Genomic DNA, 21833 nt, shown 5'->3' with positions numbered 1-21833 from the left:
AGTACACCTCTCTCTTTCCCAATGGCAAGAGCAAATAACAGCCTCTTCTATAGGGTTTCAGTCAGGCCCTGGAGGAAAAAAGCAGGTCAGAAACTGGCTTTTACACAAGAGAAACTCAGCAAAAGGGTAGTATAATTGTTGGAGAAAGTTCCATGTAGAGAGTTTGGAATTTTCACTAGAAAAACAGAGCTGAGGAGCTTCAAATAAAAAACACAGCTTGTATTTGCCACTGGTATTTGTAAAACAACTTCATTGAAATCAGACTTAGAAACCGTTTGTCGTAATGTTATTTTGTGGTCTCTTTTTTTTTCCTACTATCAAAACTACTTTTCCTTTCCTACAGAAGACAAAATAAAATCAAAAAATATTTCATGCTCTGCTTCTGGCAGAACACTAACCGCACACTGCTGGATAAGCTAGAATTTCATAGCTTTTTAACCACTGAGGTAGGAGATAGAAAAAAAGTCCAGTAAGGCAATAAAAAAATGCTTGCGTAGCTAATTGACTTTTACTTGTTGGTTTCTATTTGTCTATATCTATCAATGAAAAATTGACTATGAGTATGAACATAATTACATTTAATTACAAAAAAAATATCCTGGTAAGCCCTCCTGGCATGAGTATGTGTTTCTGAAAATCTTCTCATTGCAAAAACATCTCATTAAAATCCAGTATAGCAGCTACTGCAATAAAAATAGCTAGAGGGTCTTCCCCCTCCTCAGTCAAGTGCTGACAGGAGAGTGTGTTCGTTATAGTTCTGCTGCATTTCACACAGTAATCACCATTTAAATTACCTTTAGGGAACACAAATAGAGAGATTTGTAGAGGAAATATTAATAAGAACAGGGGAAATAGGAGTTTGCTGCAAACACAAGCTTTTGCAAGGTTGTTCTGTAAGGTGCCCGCAGCACAGGCACGCATCCTGTGGAAGATCCTGAGCTACCCTGACAGCACCTAGGGGTACTGCTACCTGCCTCTGAGAACACTGTGGTGGATGGCTTCCACGTGCCACGTACTGACACAGTACAGAAATGTTGTCCTGGCGGAGGGGACAGAGAATGATTGAACTGATGGAACTAGAGGGAACAAGCTGGTCAAAAATATGCATGTGAAATAGAGTAAGAAGGCAGCTGTGGTTGGTTTTGAGCTCACAGAGAGCCCTGGCAGGAGTTTGCCAGGGCTCAGTTAGCTATTTCATTCAGCTCAAGTGTATTTGCTCACACTGACTCCTACACTAAGCTGGCTCAGCATTGCCCAAGTTTATCTAGAGCCCCAGACCGTAACCAGACTTCCAGAGTTCACTAGAATACCACGGGCCAGACAAATCAGCTGTTTCAACACGCTGTATTTTCTTTCCAGATAAATTGGTATAATTAACATTTGAATAACTTGTATTTCCCACTGTCAATATTCAAGATGACATTGCTAGTACTGAGCACAGACAGAAATCTACTTAGTTAGTCCAAATGCTTCCTAATGTTGCTTGCAGCCAACTCTTAAATGAAGAGAATGATCATATTTCTACCAGTACAACAGCATCTGGCCCAGTGTCTGCATCACTGTGCACCACAGAGGCAGCATCCAAGGACCTACCTACAACTGCATAGCCATAAGAGCATGGAATAAAGCTCTTCCATAAATCACACAGATAAAAATTGCATCAAAATGTACATTCTGATATTGTAATCTCATTTGGAAGTAAATGGAGACATTACAAACCTCAAACGTGAAACTAAATGTATTGTTCACATCACACAGATCTCAGAAGCGAATTATACTGCCTGCTTACCAGCTTCTTGTTCCAGTTTCATGCCAGACACATGGAAATCAGTCTAGTTTCACTGGCATTAAACTAGAATATAACAGTGATGAATCTGTTCCAAGCCTTACAGAGAGTGGCTGTCAACTGTTAATAACAAGCAGCAAAAAATCATTCCTCTTAAGCATAATGCTGTCAGCCTTCTGTTCTCCCCTCCCTACTATGGCCCAAACCTCTTAAATATAAATTCCAAAAATATGTATATACATTGGAAAATAATACAAAATTCATTATTTGCCTTCTCTTTTATAATTAATAATTAATAATAATGAATGGTAATGAATAAAGAGCAACTGAATTGGCCTTTCTGCCTTCTTGAATGCTCTGATCATGCACTAAGCAAAGCACAGCCACATTCCTTGTGCTGTGCACCTTGTAATATGTGAGTATGTTTTGCTGTTTGTATTTGTTTTATACTTTTAATTACTTTACTGACTAGTTCTGTTGTGATTTTACTAGAAGACAAAGCAGGCTTTGTGGAAAAATCTGGCTTGAGAAAGTCTCTCCATGCAGAAGTTCCTCATAGCACAAGGCTTGCACTTCTGTGCTCATGAGGCATCTTCTCTGGCCCTGCTCTGTGATGAGCCCAGCGAGTAAGGAATGCTGGAGGAGAGCTTCCTGGCCAGAAGCTCCTCATCAAGCACATGGGGACACTTCTAGGCTTGGCAGTTCTTTCCAGGGAGAGAGGTTCTCTTTGAATAACTAATGACTGATGGAATAACTGAGTTAGCTTCCCATCAGTGCTAGGCTTGGAGCTACTTTCCTGGAGTTGCTTTCTAAGCGCTACAGTCTTCTCTTGGGTGAAGTCAATTGAGAGGGCTCTCAAAGAACAACTGGCTAAATAAATGGAATCAAAAGGAAGAAAGTCAAAAACTTTTTTTTTTTTCCTTTTGGTCTCTTAAATAATACATTTTCTCATCCCAAGATAAATATCTCACTGTTTTTGAGGGAATTATTCTGAAATAAGTTTTCCATATGATTTGTAGCTGACCGGTGTGGACTCTGTAGCTTTAAGGCTGGCAGACCTCCCCAGCAGAACCTCGAGGTATCACTGTGTCCAGAAGTACCAAGTCAGGGGCAGCCCACACCTGGCGTCAGAGCTCCATAAATTAATTGCTTCCGAGAGAATATCATCTAGTTAAGTACAAAGTATTTTTTCCCATTCATAGCAAAACAGAGGTAAGTTTAATCCCAAATCTTTGTTATTTGTCATCTGCACCTATTACACACCGGCCCTCTTCAAAAAGGGGAGTACCTTCAATGCCTACTTTAACTAGGCTTGATGGGAAGTGAGCGGTGCTCCAGATATAACAATTCCAGCTCTGAACTTCAAACCATGTTGAAGGCTGCACAGTGCAGATACTAGGTCAAATCTGAGGTCTGTATCAGCAAAACAAAAGAGAATTTACGAGATATGAAACACAAAAAAAAAGATTTTACTGCTGACTTCAGTAAGTCATAAGCGACAGGAAGTTCTACCATTGACTTCGAAGTCAAGATTTTATCCAAGATTTATAGCATGAGTTTGGAAAAAAAACAAACAAAACAAAAAACAAACAAACAAACCACTCTATTATTTAATTAACCATTTCCAAGTTACTACAACATGGAAAGAACTTCAGCCTACTGGCTTCCTGTTGAACTGTTATTCAATACCCAAACTAAATAATGACAGTCAAGTTGATAGTCACATCTTTGAAGACTCAGATTAATTCATTTAACTAAAGAAAAATAACAGTCAAACCGAAGCAAACTGGTGCGCTTGCAATGCAGAATTTAAAACACTTGGCCTATGGGCCTAGAGGCTGGTTGTAAACTCAAGTCTCAAACGTGTAAAAAGTGATACTAAGAAGACACATGATGACCTATACACACCTCTCTTTTATGGGCATTCTTTTAGGACAACTTAACTCTCTTGTAGACTGAAAAACGTAGGTAAGAAAATCTCCTTTCTTTGTGGAACAAATATATGTAAATCAGGGTGATGCTGATTTTCTGGCATGAGCTCTGGTGACTCCAGGAAACAGCGTCATTGCAGTGGGAGGAGAATCTGACAGCTAGCATTTCTGGGTGCTGGGAGATGCTGGAAGGTCAAAGTGAAGTACAAAATGGCCTTGGAAAAACAGAGAGATGGAACAAGGCAAGGGACAAGGACTGGACAATTGACATAGTCTCATAATTTTCTGAATGAGATGGAGAACTTACCTAATGCTAAGGTTATATTGACACCAGGTCTATTCTGACACAAAAGCGGATGTCAAGAGAGATTGCATCTTTTCTGTATGGGGTAAGGACAATTTCCAAATGCAAAGAATAACCATACCTAGCCTGGAGCATAACAGTGAAAGAAAAGATTTACATGAAGGCACTAAGTGAGAAGTGAAGACGAAGACTGCTTTGAGAGGCCTGAGGAAGGCCAGAGCTGTTCAGTGACTGCTGGCAAATACTCAGAGAAACAGGGTCAAAGAGCAGAAACTTCCCTCTGAAACTACTATATCCAAGCAAAACATACTGTCAAAATGTTAAATATTTGCAAATGGTGGCTTATGTTTTACCAGATGTTACCAAAGCACATTCACACAAACTTCCCAAGTAGTTTGCCCATTGATTCAAATGCTCAAGCCAAAGTATCAATCTGTGAAATGATTTAGCATGTTCATCAAACATTTTCAAATACAAATGGTTAAGTACCTTGAGGTAATGAGTTTTGAATTCACTAGCAAAAACTAATAATATCAATAACATGTTACTTCCTGGCTGCTTGCTTGCTTTATGGTCAGTCTGTGTTCAAACGAGACAGAAAAGAGGTTGAAGATCTAAATTCATCTGAGGCAAAGCTCATAAAGAAAAGTCCATAACTAACAGAAATTCAATAGTAGTGGATCCCCTGGTATGCATGTAAACTATTTCCTAGTAGCTTCATATAGAGGAATCAATTGCAATGGAAAATGGCTCAGAACTGATCCACTGATGGTAAGCTTTTTGTAGAAGTGGCAGCAGCTGGACCTAGATCTGTGAGCAGCTGCCAAGTCCTCCACTGTGAGCTGTAAGAGCATTCTAAGCTCTAAGATAAAAGCCATCACCAACAGCCAAAACTAAAAGATTCAAACATTTCTTTGCTGTGATAACTTGTAAAACCATAAAAGAAAAAAAATTCCTATCTGAACAGTTGTGTATTGTACACTGTGGAAAGTGACATTTGTCAGGGGAGAAGAAAACAAACACAAAAGAAAACTCTTCCTTAGCCACCAATTATTATTGCTGCCTTTGCAGTTTCCTTCCTTTTTGGAATAATATCTCAAGGATTTCAGTAAAAACGTGTCTTAAACTACTCCTTGCCAAGTGCTCTGCTTTCCTATGATGAGACTGCACATGCATAAAACCCTTCACAATACATGTGTCAGTTTATGTTCAAACCAAGTTAACTACTATTAATAGTGCTGCTTGGGGTTTATCATCATTTTACAAGAAGAATATGCAAAAGTCAGTTTTGTAGATTCATTTTTTGTTTTCCTATCTGGAAGTTTTCAAAGAGTCAACAAAATGAGGTTCCAGAATCTCATTCTCACTATGAACATGGCTAGACAGGATGGAAATGACAGGGTGATTATTTGTTAACTTGGAGTAAGTTAGCCTGTAATTTTCAAAGACATTTAGCAGAATTTCTACTAACCTCACTGAATACCAGAGCAAAAGAACCCTGTCTCTTGTGTTCTACGTCTTTGAACTGTCACAATCAGCAGAACAGCACTGTGATTCATGTGGAACGAATTGTTCCACACCCTCCGACAGGATATGCTATACACATTAAGGCCCAAGTAATCCACTAATATCAGCATTTTGGGAAGCATGAAAGCACATTTCTGAACAACTGCAGCTCTTCTGTCTACTTACCTTATTTCAAAAGCAGAAAGTAAAAAATTCATGTCGATCTGCACCAAAACATCTGGATCCCGATTCTTTAAAAAGAACATTCTTGCCTTTTCTCTCCACCTTCCTCCACTCTGTCACTTTTTAGTTCTTCAATATAATTCCACTCAAAAGAAAAGGCTATAAAACAGCACTGAAGAATGTGAGATCAGCTGGTCCTGCTTGCTCTCCTGTTCTTTGCCTGTCTCAGCCAGCTCTTGTGGATCCCAGCATGACAGGGAGAAGGCAGAGCACGAACTGCAGGTGTGTGGGGGCTGCTTGGTGGTGGTCAGAAAAAGAGCGGGAAAATGTTCAGGTACGTCTTTGGCTTTTGCCACTGCCAGAGAACTGCTAAGGCAGAGGGCTTCAAAGACTTCAAAGAACACTATGACCACAAGCTTGTCTTCTCTGAGCTGAGACCCTGCTGAAATGTTTAGTCTGTTGGGCATCTCTGTACGTGGATAAACAGCACTGGAGGATGCAGCAGAGCTTACGGCTTTCCTGAACTTTCCATCTGGCCCAACAAAGCTCTTGCACTGCTTGGTGCGACTCTTCTGATGTGCTGTCAGAATGAAGGATATGGAAATGTGGAAAATACTGCCTTCAAAATGCACACTTGTGCACTCAGTGCTGCTAATGGACTTCTATAAGCATGGTTTGATCTTCAAGATATAAAAAAAAAAAGGCCAAGGCATTCACACTCTGCAGTACACGTGTCCAGGTATCCCAGGGAAAAGGCAAAGATAGACAGCATGTAACTGCACTTTACTCTGCTATCATATTCTCCCGATCCTCCAGCAAAGATATTAAGAAAAATATTACAAGTGATGATTTTAAATACAGACATAGGATTAGGGCTTTGAGGAGGAGTAGAGAAAAACAGTAAACATAGAATATAATTCTACTCTACAGCTGCTTTGATGGCTGTAAAAGGAGATTAGGCTGCTCCTAATCGCTGGTGACACAGCCAGCTCCTGCCTAAGGAAAGGGAAGCCAAGCTCTGCACTTCCCATACACTTTAGTTTTCAGCAGTCCAGCCTTGTGCAGTTGATGAGAAGCTCCCTGACTGGTAGCAGCTTTTTCCTTACACTCTTTACTAGCTTTCAGTCCAGATTCCTACTTTTGGTGAGTTTTGACGTGAGCCTTTACCTTCGGTTACTTCACATAAATAGTTAGCTTTCTTTTTTCCCCTCTGGAAGCTCACTAAATGAGGCGATTGATACTTTAAGTGCAACTCCTCCCCAGTATTCTGAACATAATGAGGTTAGTGCTAAAAGCTGGATTCTCTCTCATCTGTCTGCATTATCTATTTATTCTGCATACGTCACTGTGGTAAATGAGTGCTGCATTAAGTAGTAAATAGTAGAGGTCAGGCAAACTGTGTGGTGCTTTATCTCCTCAGCAGGGCTGAAACATGTATTAATGGATTTTAGTTTCTACCCTATGTTTAAAGAGAAAGTATTAGTATTATCAAATGGTTGAATTATAATTTAGGCTGTCTTAAACCATAACATTTTATATTCTCATTCAAGCAATTTTGTCTCATTTTTTGAACATATTTCACTTCAATTTATCGCTATTTTTTTTTACTATTAAAAAGGCACCCTCAAAATACTAACAGTATGTTTTGCAACAGACTAAACTGAATCTGTTTTGTTTAAAAAAAAGTTTTCTGAATGCCACCAACATTTAATAATAATTGTAGAGCCACATAGATGTCCTAGAGATAGCTTAAGCACTTTGACTATAAGAAGTCATTAAATATACTTAGATATTTCATTTTGTAAATAGGAAACACAGCATTCTACTGTCATTTCTCATCAAAATATGCTGAATGAAGTCTAAAAGTATTTGGTACAGAACAAGGCTGTTAGGGTTCCTAAGCATTACAAATATTAAAAAGCTGGAAGCTCTCAAAGTGACTTTCTCACAACACCATCATTCCCCACACTGCTATTCCCAACCAGTGGCACATCTTGTTGTCATGTCAATACACAATGCAGATGACAACAGAGGCAAACTGTCCTAAACTGTCCTAAAGCATATCAGTAATGACACTGAATGATTAAGGAGCTGGCAATATAACATGAAACCATATATGTTAAAAATTATTTGCAAATAATCTCCTGAGATGGAAGAAGGCTGTTTCTATGGTTATATAAGTAACAAGGAAAACAGATGAATAGTACAAGGTTCAGGTCTAAAAATATCTCCTTCTCTTTCAGATATCTACATGGACATTGACCCCTCAAATGCAAAACCAACAGGAGGTGGAGAGCAGGAGAAACAAGCAGCATCATAGTGTGCATAAGCAGCACAGCTGCACAGGTAAATAACAAAGAAAGTAAATTTATCTGCTGGCTATTTGAGGATGGAACAAGAGAAATGGATAAATGGAATTCTGCCCAAATTAAGACTGAGCCTTCTGTCACCTCAGCTGCCCCATCCTCCCATCTAGGTCTGAAATCCAAGTTCTGGCTGTAAATGTTCAACTTTCACCACTTCTCTGCAGTCAGACTCCATCCTTTCCACAACCCAGATTGTTTTCAAACCTTGCTTTTATCCTGTGCTTCACCTTTTTGGGGAGGAAAAGCAGGAACTTGTCTCAGTTTGACTGCAAACTCCCTCACTTCAGCCCAGCAGAATGAATCCAGCATTGTGGGCTGGGATTTAAGCTTTTAGCTGCCAGTGGCAGAGACTCATCCTGTGCTGCACAGCTGAGGACTGCATGGTATACCTAAAGAGGAAGCACTGTAACACTTTGTAGTCATTGTACATCTCTACCATAGTAGTTACTCCATGTAAATTATAGCAATCCAAAGGCTGCTTTACTTGCCATAACCCTTACAGGAACAATATGTTATTAGGAGGAATGACTCCAAGAGCCAAAGGAAGAGTGAAGACTGACCTAAGGTCCTCACTGTGTTAGCTAAATTGGTCTGGTGGTCACCCAAAGTCAACCAGTTTGGAACAACAGAAGGCCTAAAACTATGAGCTCTTTTCCATCCTCAAAACATGTAGCTTATTTGTCTAAACTTGCATCGTTTAGAACAGCACTGATTTCACACTGTTCCTGACTATATGTTTTACACAACAAGTAAATTGTTCCCCAGAAATGTTTATATTTGTGAACCAACATGGTCACAACCTCAAAACAAACCAGCAAAAATGCATCTGTGTACCCCTGTGATAACCTCCAGTTCAGACAGAGCATCTCACAGTTCCTCCCAGCCAAATCAGAATCTGCTCCTCAGCATGCAATCTGCACCATACTGCAGGCAGCACGACAGCTCCTTTGGCTGACATAAAATCCTCACCTTCTCATGAAAGCAGAGCATGCCTCCTGCCCATGCCAGTGTGGGAGTGTCTGCCTTTGAAAGATTTTTCAGCTAAGCTTTTTTTTTTTTTTTCCCCATAAAATAATAAAAAAAAAGAAGCTTCATTGCTTCTGTTTGGAACCCATGAGTTGTTTTTTCTGTGTGGCATTAAAAACAACTCAAGCACAGTTTCCTGTCCTTATTTATTCATGTATTTACTTTTTTTAACTCTGTGAACTTTTATTTTCTCAGGTCATATCACAGAGTCCTTACTCATGCAGCATATGTGTGAGGAACTAATGCTGTGACTTGCCTCTGGGACTCTGTGATCCTGAACTATGGAGTAAATGCAAACCAACCCAAACAAAGGAGCATCTGGGTACAGTGGGCAAGACAACAGGATGCAGTTTGCCACTGAACATCTGCAGTCTCACATCAGCCTGCAAACAGCAGGCTTTTTCAAGCACTGACATTTCCTTTCCAGCTCAGGAATCCCTCTGTCACCTAGAAGCTCTCATTCAGTGTTTACTCTCAGTATTTCATTGTCTCACTGTGTCAGCTGGCCCTTCACAGCGCTGGCTTGAAGAACACAAAGGTATGCATGACCCTGACCAAAAGAGCCTGATCTCTGAGCATCTCTGTGCCAGTAATAATGTGCATAGAGCTGTTCCAGTCCTGAGGTCGTTGCTTATTGCCATACCTCCATGAAGTCCTAGACTGCAATAAAAACAGTATGCATAAATGGTATTCAAATTTAGCATATAGAAAGGATGAGTAGTTAGACCAAAAAAAGTTAATGACAGTTTTTTTTATTACCACATTTGAAGCCCAAATTTGCAATTGAAAACAGCTGTTCTTTGGCTTGCTCACTTTCTACTTCCTGAACCAAAGTAAGCAATGTGTCCTACCAGGATCTCATGCTTTTGAAAAACATATCAATTTTCATGAACTGTGAGACCAAGAATTCTCTGCAGACTCAAGTTTCAGAGAGAGTTTTGCCTGAGAAAGGGCTGCAGGGTTGGTTTGCTATTGCCCAGAAAATCTTCTCCTACTCAGCAAGTGTCTTTCGTCTTAGAAGAAAACATAACCATTAGACACGAAAAAAAAAACATATTGATCTACTTAGAAGCAAAAGCTAACAAATGGTAGACAACAAATTTAACATTAAAAAAAACAACTGTTTTGGGTGGTCATGGAATTGCAGCAGATATAAGAACCAGTTTTCATCCTACCAGCCATCCGACTATGGTTTGCTGCTGAACTAAACACTGATGCCACCCCTGGGGCATCCCATCAGAGCTCCAGAGGTGCAGCCACAGAAGGCTGCTGAAGCCCAAACACAGGCTGCAAGCCTTAGTGGGGATGAATACAGCTTTCTTACCTACAGATTAGAATTTCCAGACTTCAGAAAACTTAGATGCATTGAGTTACCTTTTCTTCCTTGAAATTCAATTCACACAGTATGAAAAGGCATCTCTGGAGAATTACAATATACACTGCTCTGTTTTTTTATTTCCAAACACCACATAATGTTTACATTATGGGGAAGGATGCCAAAACATGCAACTGAGTAGAAAAGAGATGGAAATAGCAAATACAAAGAAAATTCAAAATTGCAGAAGTTTATCTTGATGTTTACCTATATTCCAATCCTTCAAGAAGACCAAGCACTCTGACACAACTAGAGCAGGTCCTGACAGCCAGAACTATTTGATGTTGCCTTGGCTCTGTGACAAAGCCAGCCCATGCAAGAATGTTGACAATGTTTTCCTAGCAAAGTAAGCACTAATGGCATTAAACCTGACCCATGGTCTGACATGTTTTCCTTCCTCAGCTGCCACTGCTCTACAACATTACCAGCTTTCCCTTGAGCGGCTGCAGTGTGACACTGCTGGTTTAAAGCATGGCTAGACTTGTATTTCAGATAACAAGAATTGATTTTCATATCTATTCTCCTACACTTGGTAGGGATACAGGAGGTTGTGAATATACTACAGCAGCGCAGAAATGATTGCTTTCAAGGTAGGAAATTTTATTTTCTCTTGGCTCCAAGAGAAAGGAAGCAGAAAGCTTTAGCAATTTTTGGAGTAAGCTCTTCTGCAGGATAATGTAAGCTCTTCTGCAGGTAAATGTGCTTTTAAAACTAAGCACATGCTTGTGTCGCTTTTTTAAAGCACGGGGATAAGCAACTGTGGCTATAGCAGGATATCACTGGGTTACCCCAGTAGCCCATACAGATACCCTGCATAGAAAGAGATGCAGAACATTTCTCTAGTTCTGCCCATTCTAACATTCATCTTTGCTCTCACAGATAGTAAACAGGTCTTGCAATTTCAAATAAAATTAAAATCAACTAAGCATTATGAGATCAAACATCAGATTCTCAGAAAATACAGCTCATCTGGTGGCAACTGAATCACAATAGGGGTAGGTAACTTCATAATTTGAGTCTTAATTCTTCTAGTGCTAGCTTTTCTGCTCAGATCATACGATCATAGGATCATCATTAGGACCAGAAAAGATCTCTGAGAAAAAGCTTTTTTCCATCGTTTTGTTGCTTCACAAACCCACTTTGTCCACGGCAATAATTATCAATGCTGCTGCTATTCACATTTCTCTTCTGCTAACTTTGCAATTGTCATATATGATTTCAACCAGAGTGAGCAGGAAAAGATACACCAATCAATGCACCAATACTCTGGGCTGACTATTAGCCTCTGCAGTCACATTTACCACCTGTCTTTCCAGTGTGGTCTGGCCCTTCCAGATTCCTAGGAAGCAAGAAAGCCAAGCAGACTCTTACAGTTTTGGGAGTAGCTGCCACCTGCTTAAAATGACTTGTCCTCAGTAGCCACTCCATCTTCACTTTATGGCAAAACGGCCCTTATCTACATCCGTGAAGACAGATTCCTGTCAAATCTGTTGTAGACACTAGGGATGGATGAGAAGTCTTACAAGAAAACAACTCTGAGATCTATGTATGGGTCAAACTGCATTTATTATAGTTCCAAATACGTTTTACTCTCTTCTGGTTTCCAGATGGCTCTGGATCCAGAACACCAGAATACCACAAAAATGCTGCTTTTTTCATGCTGCAATCAAGAGCAGATGCAAAACAAGAATATAGAAAAGTCTGTTTCTTAGAAAATGTCTCTCTCTGTTTTATAAAATAAAAGAAGTTTAGATAATTTGAGTAAACTTTGTGAGTGCATCTAAACATTCAGAATTGCACTGGAACACACATTTGAAGCCCTTGGAAGTATATCTTTCACTGTTTGTTCTAATGAGGGAATTGGAGTACTTCAGTGCGTAAAATTCAGGAGACTGGATTTTAGTTTAGCCCAGCTCTAATTTAATTGTTGGCTTTGACAATATCACTTACATTTTCTGCTGCTCAGTTTCCTTATTGATTTAGGGAGTCGTGCTTCTAATGAAAATTATGGCAGTGTCAAGGTAGTGGTCTTACTATTGTTATTATTTTATTGACTATAAAAATATGCAGAGAGGAATTAACCATTTTTGAGGATGAATCATTATTCATTAGACCATTGAACTTGATTCAAAACCCAGTAGCAGGCTAGCGGTTGGGGTTTAATCAGCAAGGTGGCAAGGTCAGCAAGGACTTGCTGACTCCTCTGAAAGATGAAGGTATACAGTTATTTTGGAAGTTGCCCCACATCTTTCAAGACCATGCCCCTAATGAGTTTACTTACTATTCATACTTTCATTGTAGAGCTATTGTCTGTCTCTCCAAATTAGCAGTGCAGATCTCGTATTCCATGAGTTTACATAGCTGCATGTGCACCTTCCTTTCAAAACTCTTGCCCACATCAAGCATACCATTTGGAAACATGTACACACGTGCTCATGCATAAACCACATGGTGTGGCATAGGAAAATGAAGTACTTACAAAGCTTCTATTTTTTTCTGACTATGTAGAAAAAATTTAAAAAGCAATAAAACAAGATTTAACCATATAATACCTTCATTGATATTAGTGCCCAATGCCTTGTAAGAGGATAATATATAAATGAATAAATATATGCAAGTGAAGAGGGTGAATATGAGCTCTTGTGTTTTCATGGAAGTTGACTGACACTTGCAGCAATCCTAACTGATAATAAAAATGATTTATTTAAAGGTTTATTATGAACATTGCAGGAAAGGAGATAACAGATATGCACCACTTTGTTTACACTAATATTTCCTGCAAATTAAAAAGAGTTCTTATTCTCTGTTTGATTTTGATTTGGTACTGTATCAAGTATCTGTTTATAAAAGGAAATATGACAGTACAAAGTGTACAAAGTAAGTTGCAAAAGAGATTAACAGCCAAGGTGAGTTTGCTTTAAATTAAGTCCTAGCAACACAGGCATCATAGATCCCATTAATTGTAAGGAAAGTTGATCCGAGACAGATCTTTCATAATTGAGAGCTGAACTGCCTGAGACTTGGGCACTGAAACTTGCTACTCTCTGAACTAGGATAAGCAATAGCTCTTTAAAAACATACAGGTCACTTGCAGTTTCAAAAAACACAGTGTTAGCCATATGACACATTTGAACATCCCCAACCTGGGCTATGCTGCAGTGATCACAACCAGAAGAGCAGGGTGCTCTAAATGCTTCCTTCTGCACAGTTCTCAGGAATTCAGCTACCCATATTATCTCTCAATCAGAATAGGAGACCATCAGCATGATGCAGTAAGTGGAGATCCCAATAGAGCTAAGATGGTTTAATTTCACTGAGATGCTAGTGCATACAGTAAGGATCTATGACATATATCAGTGAGAAAAAGCCCAAGCTATCTTTTTTTAAAAAAAATCAGGATATGAAGTGATAAGGCAGGAAAATAATGTTTCAGAGAGCTACATGAAAGAAAAGCTGGATATGAAGTAATGTGTTTTAAATGGACTACATCTTGAAGATTTTTTTCTTGAAATTCATTTTTGCAGTTTTGTCATTTATAATGCTTACTGACCAGCTTACCACTGACTAATTTTTTTAAAACCACATTTATCTGAGAAAGGACGTTGCAACCTCATATTGCCCCACCTCACAGAGAAACTTCTGGGAAGAGTCTCAGATGAAGATATTATTTTTCATATTTGAAAAAGAATAGCGAGAACAGACATCACATGCTCCATCAGAAAACTGGAGAACAACCTCCTCTACAAAGCAATTTCCTTTGTTGAATTAGCCTTGGAGCCATGCTAGCATCTCTAGAGACTGAAAAATCAACTGCATGGACCTCCATGGCATCCACCAAGGGAAAGAAAAGTCCTGTTTACCATTATGCATACTGCAGAAAATTACAAAGTTTAAAATCCTTAAAATACTGACACCATATAGAAGCCAACATTCACAAAGATTCACGGGTTTCACTCCAAATAATTCTAGGGTCCACTGTGTGATATTTAGTGCTATGAAAATAACGATGAATTTTTAAAATCATGTAGTTAAAAAAACCAATTTGCAGAGAACTGAGTATACAAATTCAATAGTTTAGATGGTATGCTGGCACTTACCTGGGGGCACGTGCTCATTCATGATGACAAGCGATGCTGGCGTAGGCCTTCTCTTCCTGATCTGTAACATGCAGAAAACAAGAGTAGCCATCAGGGACCACCAACCACCCCACACTCAGAGCAAAGCAAACACCATGTCCTTCTGAGACTGAATCAGATTAAGTTAAAAACAGCAATAACAACAACTACAAACATTCAAAAAACCTCACTGTCTTTCTCACTGCTCTTCTGGACTGACAGCAATTGGGGTCGTGCTGCTTGTGCATGGAAAGCCAAAGCATGGCAGAGAGCCCTCCAAAATACCTTTGTGATTTGCAGACACCTTGAATAAGTTTTTGGATGTGTATTACTGATGTGTTTCTCAAAATACTGACATTTAACTTCACTGCATGAAAATAACCGCAGTAGCTGGTGAGCTTATATATCCAAATACCTACTTGTGGTGTAACTTTAATAAGTAATTATTAAAATGAGTGTTTTGTAAGCATAAACAAGAGTTGATATTGGACATAAGTCTTCTGATGAATCCAGATTTCTAAATTGTGGCCAGAGGCAGCATTATCATTCTTCAACTGAAGAAAAGACTTTCAAAATAATGTTTCCAAAGAGCACTGTACCACAGATATTTACCTACGAATATATGATCCCGAATAAGGATTGTATGCAATTCTTCTTATTCAAAGTTTATTTGGTTAAGTTTTTTTGTTCCATTAACACTGGCTGAACAACATGATGTTGGACTACCCTCCTGTAATGGACATTCTTACATTGAAAGTTGCTACACTAAAACCTTCAGGCTATATCGATATTCTATTGAATTTAGGAGAGTGACCGGGAGTATTTAAGCTAGAAACGAACCTCACACAAATGCACAATGTCAGTATGTTTGTTCTTTTTCAGTTGCTGAGCCAACATCTGTAGTGAGCTGGGTTCAAATTTTGCTTTCAAAGGGGTAAATGGAAAATTACATCACTGGGCTTAATAGGGTTTTTCCAGATTAGAGCAAATGTAGCTGGCAGCAGCATTTGCTAGTTTAATTTCCTCACATGCCCCTGGCTCTTGGAATTAATCTCTCAACACCAAAAAAAAAAAAAAAAAAAAAAAAAAAAGCTTGCCTTTAAACACTGGTCAAAATTTGGGGCGTAGCATTTCAAAAGCCACGGGAATGCAGCAAAATCCAAATCCTAAGATTTTCACAGGGTTCAGAAATATGTCAGATCACATCTTATTTGAATTAACTGCAGGACTTTACCATAAGCACAGACATTCTATAGCTCAGAAACACCTATGGACAAAATGAAGACCTGCAGCAGTTCTCTCCTGCACCCTTCTAGCACTTCTTCATTCAGTGGTCTCTCACACATCGTTTTCCAGCAAACAGCTGCCTTTTAAGAGACACAACATCCAAACATTCAAGAAACAAGATACCTGTCCTAGAAGTGCAAATGATTTTATGGCTACTAACACAGAACTGTCAAGGTTATAATATTCCCCTGGTATCAACTAAAAAGAGACTTACCAAAATAGAAGTGAGTGTCAGGAAGGACTTGCACTGAGAGAAATATACTGGGTGACCTAATTATGACTTATCCAGTATTTCTTCTAAGCCTGTGTGTGTCCTTCTTTATGTACATCTGTGCATAGCTGTTCAGAATACCAGGCATCTTTTCCTACACAGACTGCTGTATTGCTATATATATTTTACATCTATCTGTATATGTGATTCAAAACGTAAATAGTACACATATTAGTTTCATGCATACATGATTCTACATCCAGGCACATTCCTACACTTACACGTACATATTTCAAAGGTTTAAAACACATTAACAATGACATAAAGAAGACTGCAATAATCATGTGAAATACAGGAGATAACTGAAGGCATGGCTGTATGCAAAACGTAACTCTCATTTTCTCATGGTAAAATGAATGGTAAGCTGTCTTCTAACTGGACTGTGCAATATACCTATTAGGTACCTATTATCAACTTCATGTTTTGGTTTACATAAAAACAATGTTCTTTAGATGACTGAGAATGCATATTCAGGTGGAATGTATGCTTTAGAGAACAAGTCCAGTTACAGAAAATGTACACCAAATGTACACTGGGCAAACCTCCCTGAGGCAAAGAAAGCTTATTCTGCTCGGAGCACATATCCACCTCTCTTTGCATGTATCCAGACATCGCAATGACCTCCAGAGCATTTAGTCTGTAGTCATACTAACATAAGTTAGGAAAGATTTTAGGTCATATTACCTGTTAACACCCTCTCTTGCCTCCATCCACCCCATTCCCTCAAAAATAAACCAAAGAAACTCATCGTCCTTACCTGCTCGGCTGCTTCGGGATCTATTTGGCTCTGAAACAGCGGCACAGCAAACTGGATCTTTTTGGGGCTGTTGGGCTCCATGGCAGTGCTGACGTGAGGTGGGTGAGAGCAGAGCTTGGAGTGCCTGAGAGCAGAGCCTGGTTTGCGGCTCCCTCGGCACCCTCCCGAGAGCCGCGCCGCGTGCTCCTCAGTAACAGCTGTAATTCCTGACTTAGCAAGTGGATCTGTGTGAGCCGAGCAGTGCCCTTATTCCACATCCACAGAGATGCCACTGGCTTGGCTATTTTTTCTCCTCTCTCTTCTTCAGTCTTTCAGATCCTCTCAGCACAAAGCTGAAAGGAACAATAAGCTAATTGTGTACCAGTTCACTTCTGCATATGCCAAGCATTCACTCAGAAGCTAATTGAAAATGCAATACTAGCATTGCATGGCCTGGAGCCCTGGGATTTGAAAGAGAGGATCTCTCCACCGTACATTACTAACTGGCTGCTCAGAAGTGCAATGAAAGCTCCCTCTGAGTATTGCTGATGGGCTCTTAATTATTGATGAACACAAATCAGGAAGTTTTCAGTTTTTGGGGGGTGGAGGTAGCAGGAGGGGTGGATGCAGTAATTCCATCTCTGTTACATGGTGCCAGAACCACTCTACCCTTCTCACATATCACAAAATAGCCCTTGCTCTTCCAAATCCTTTTCTAAACCTTTTCCAGGAAGACTTTTGATGATGACACTACATAGATATCCACACTCTCACAAAGCATATCTGATGTACAAACTGCAGTTTGCATCTTAGGCTAGCTCAGATTTAGGCTCTGACCTCTTCTGGTAGGATCCATCTCATGTATCTTCAGATACTGAAAAATTCCATTTTTAAGCCAGGAATCTGGGCTCTCTCCTGCTTGACGTATCGAAACACATCTTACTCTGTTCTAGTTAAGAGGAACACGGAATCTACTGGAGATGACATTTTCCCTCTGTCAACCCCAGGAAAGGTAAAGTCGACTCAGGATAAAATTCAGAGGTCTAAATCCCACTTTGGAGTAAAATCTGTGCTTTCTTTTAAGACAATGAAAATAACATGATAAATCATATTAATAATACTCTGTTGAGCATACTTGATTTTCACTTTTTATTTCATCTTAATTAAAATTCTCTCTTAGAGTCTCTCAAAAGTGAGCTCTTAGAGCTCACAACCACTACAAGACAGTAAGGACAGCTGATCTCCTGCAGCAAAATTGTGCTTCGTGCCAAAACAGAAAACAGAAAATGCTGTAGACAGGTCAAAGGACTATGTTGCAAGCATAGCTCTAAGCCCACAGCCAAAGAGCTTCGGGTCAATCTCCTGATATCCATTACCAGCAGTTGGAAAAAGATAGAAAATGCGTGCAGAAGGAAAGTCCGATTGGTACGGCACATCACAGGATGTGCTTCACCTGGGACATGACTGCCTGCAGAGAGCAAGTGAATTTTTGTTAGGTTTTTGGGAGACCTGTGAACTCTCTCAATAGATCTCCAACCAGCCGCAATGAAGAACAAACAGGTGAGTCACACAGAGAAGAAAAACAACCTGAGCCTGCCCCTGACAGGCTGCAGTAAGCAAACAGAAGCAGCAGAATTCAGAGCTGAGGCTGAACATCACCAAAACTAAACAGAATTTGAAAATGCACTTTTGGTTTTGGCCACTGAAAGTGTTGAGGATTTCCACAGTTCATCACAGGTTTATTCTAGAATTGCTGAGTATTTCCCCATCTGTGCCAGTGTGGGAGGTGGGGGAAGGAGCTGGGATCCTGTGTATGAACAACATGCAAGCTGTATGCAACAGAATAAATCAGAGAAATCAAGGCTTTGATTTATGCAAATGAAAACCATTAAGACATTGTTGGAATAGCGAGATATTTCTGAACAGAGGCAAATACACAAGTAAGCTAGTTTATGAAGAACTAAGTCTAACCCAAGAGGTGAGAACGCACTAAAAGGTGACAACCTGACACACTCAAAAAATATAATGCACAGTAAATTTCCCCTTCTCATCCAAATCAGAACTCCTTTGTAATAAAATGCCTTCCAATTGATGGGCAGTAGCTGGAAAATTGCCAGTGATTAACTGACAACTTGTCTGATGCTCTGTAGTGCTTGGCAAAAGCCATTTCTGAGATCTAGGAGCTTACAGCAGATGTTCAGAGGGCAGAACACAATCACAGAGCTCTTACCAAAAATAACAGCCTTTATATGCTGCCGTACTACTTTTCTCACAATATATCCTTGGACGTATTTAATTAAAGTTGAAATCCTAAAGAATTGTCCTTTTTGCAAGACCAAATAAAAGAGAATGTAATGAATTTCCACTGATGCTGTCTTCCCAGATTTTGTCCCCAGGCTACAACCATTTCATTTGCCCACATACCCCTACTCAGAGCGGTCTGCCTGAATGAATACAGCTGTACAGCTGGAACTGAAGTGGAGAAGACAGTCTTTCTTTACAGAGTTCTGTAGCAGGTAACATCCACGAGTTATTTGTTGGGTAGAACATATTCATCTGATAGGATGGAAAGTATTTGGTGATTAGAGACTAGACTGAACAGCTCAGGGAGTGCGCCACTTTTTTTTTTTGCTGACACTTTTGCCGTTAGACTTCTTGTGATAGTTTATGTGCATTAACAGAATTGTAGAACCACAGAACAGTCTTGGTTGGAGGGGATTTCCGCATATACCTTTTCCCAGCTGGTACTTGAGGAAGGACCTGAGATCAGGTTATCCTGGGCTCTCTCGGCTGATTTTGCAATATTTATAGTGTTACGGCAAAACGTTCAGTTCTGTTTACCAGAACAAAAAAAAAAAAAAAAGCACAAAACAGTAACACTCAGTATTTCATAAGATTAAGCCTTCTTAAGCCTTCACTGCTCCTACACAGACCAATCACAATTTGTTCCATAGACTGCCAAGATAAACAATAAGTGACAGAAGGCAAATGCAGCAGTTCTGCAGCTAAGAGCTGATGGTGGAGGAAGAGAAACACAGGCAGCTTTCACCAAGGAAAAGAGTTGGGGAAGTTTTACAGGATGGCCTAATTGTCCGAGTCCCTCACGAGCAGACATGCCACTAATTTCAATGGCAGCTTCAAACTCAGGTGATTCTTTGCCTTAAATACACCTACTGTAGATGTCTCTGAAACTCGGTGTATTAAATAACACTACAATGACAGTGCAATTGCACTATTACATCACAAAGACAATTTCTTATGTTAATGATAAAATCAGATTAAAAAAAAGCACCATTCAGACTGTGAAAAGAATGTTGTAATGTTAAATGACTGAAAGGCTGACAGAGGTGTATTCCAGCTCTTGACTGCAGGATGCTCCTGTGTAAAGAAATTATATCCCAAAGCTGTTGCTAGCACTAGTGTGTGAGAAACAAGCTCAGTAGCTGTATGAAGAAACAAACCAACAAACATACTCCTTGGCAGGCTCAGGGGAGAGCCAGACAGCAAGGGCAGGACAGGACAGAGGGACAGGGCCTTAAAAGAGTGCCAGGTTTGGCAGGGAGAGGCCTATGGTACACATGGAGGTGCCAGCCTCAGCTGCTCTTTTCACTGCACTGCTTGGGAGCTGGCTGCACAGACAGCACACACCAATAAAAGTATTTTCAGAATAGTAGAAGAGGCATATTTTAGAGAGCAGTCAGATATACCATTTCAGGACTACCGCGTCAGCTCACTCTTACACCTAATTACAGCATGGTCTCCAGGCAAAATGTGCTTGCATTTTCTATAGACTGCATCACAGTCTGGGGAAGAGCTGAAATGCATTTAAGTGCTGCCAAATCCTTTTAGCTCATCTTCTGTTTTTAGTGCACTCTCCACAATGTTTTTAATTCCTTCATGATTCAGCTAAAACTATCATGGAAAATAAAAAATAACTGTCCATAATCTTTCCTTTCTGTATCATTCACTAGGTCCTGTTATGAATCACTACGTTTTAACATACCCCGCCTTCATGACAAGCTATCAAAGCACTCACAGCTCCTGTCTATTTTCCCTACTGTGTAAGGAGAGACCTTCACAGCCAAGGGCTCAGGCTGCTGGGAGGGAAACTTGGTGGGCTCTGTCCCATACACTATACAATTTTGGCTGTGTCGGCAATCTGCCTCAGCTTCTCTGCTGTGATCAAGGACTACCACAGCACCGGCCTGGAGCGGAGCAAGACCTGGAGCTGCCTCTGAAGTCAACCCGCTAAAATCAGACGCAAGTCTTCCAATAATAAACACTAGCATACTGAAAAGGGCTCTGAAATTTCCCTTTCAAACATTTAAATGCAGGTGTTGCTGCCAGAGTTGCTCCCACTCAACAACTGGAAACTGATATTCATATGCAGAAAATGCAAATGTATGAGATCACATCTACCTTGTGAGCAGCAAGTGATGCTGCAGGCAGGTCAGGATGAAGAACAAAAAGAGCTATTGGCCTACTAACAGCTTACTGCGGATTTCCCATTACCATTACTCATCCATCAAACACCAGGCTTTGGTCAACACTAATGGCATACATGAGTTCATTTAAGTAAAAAACACAGTTAATTTTGTTCATATTTTCTCTCTACTTGAGATAATCACTCCTTAGCAGTGTGACTGTAATTCAATATCAGTTTAAAGCTACCTTGAGGAGGTAAAAACTGATGCCTTCCACTAGGGCTCACTACTCTCCCAACTATCAAGTAATGTACAAACATTTACTGGTAAGTACTGCTGTTCATTGAATCAGCACATCCCAAGCACAGGAAACAGGCTGCATTAATGGTACGGACATAACCTGTTTGGAAAGTCTGAAGATCTATATCGAATACAGACTGTAGTTCAATAGTGCAGAGACTAACATTCTGGTAATGGGTTTACAGAGGAATTTCAGGAGGAAGTCATGTCAGAGTTCACTTCC

The 21833-nt window shown here is 39.9% G+C and overlaps 1 protein-coding gene and 1 long non-coding RNA gene across 2 annotated transcripts in view; one reads left to right on the top strand and one right to left on the bottom strand.

Annotated features, from left to right (window-relative positions):
• Positions 1-17118, bottom strand: part of PPP1R1C (protein phosphatase 1 regulatory inhibitor subunit 1C) — a 45459-nt gene extending 28341 nt beyond the window's left edge. The window contains exons 1-2 of the mRNA XM_048953629.1: positions 16908-17118; positions 14575-14635 (exon numbers count right to left, since the gene is read on the bottom strand). Of these exons, the coding sequence (XP_048809586.1) occupies positions 14575-14635; positions 16908-16988 (142 nt within the window). The 5' untranslated portion in view covers positions 16989-17118. The remainder of the gene's footprint in view (positions 1-14574; positions 14636-16907) is intronic.
• Positions 17119-18242: 1124 nt separating this feature from the next.
• Positions 18243-21279, top strand: LOC125696941 (uncharacterized). Its single transcript, XR_007378616.1, has 3 exons — positions 18243-18446; positions 19270-19402; positions 20858-21279. It is a non-coding gene; the product is annotated as an uncharacterized LOC125696941 (long non-coding RNA).
• Positions 21280-21833: the final 554 nt, after the last annotated feature.

This window comes from Lagopus muta, chromosome 8, assembly GCF_023343835.1.
Source record: "Lagopus muta isolate bLagMut1 chromosome 8, bLagMut1 primary, whole genome shotgun sequence".
NCBI classification, from domain to species: domain Eukaryota; kingdom Metazoa; phylum Chordata; class Aves; order Galliformes; family Phasianidae; genus Lagopus; species Lagopus muta.
This window is presented reverse-complemented; position numbering and strand designations above follow the sequence as displayed.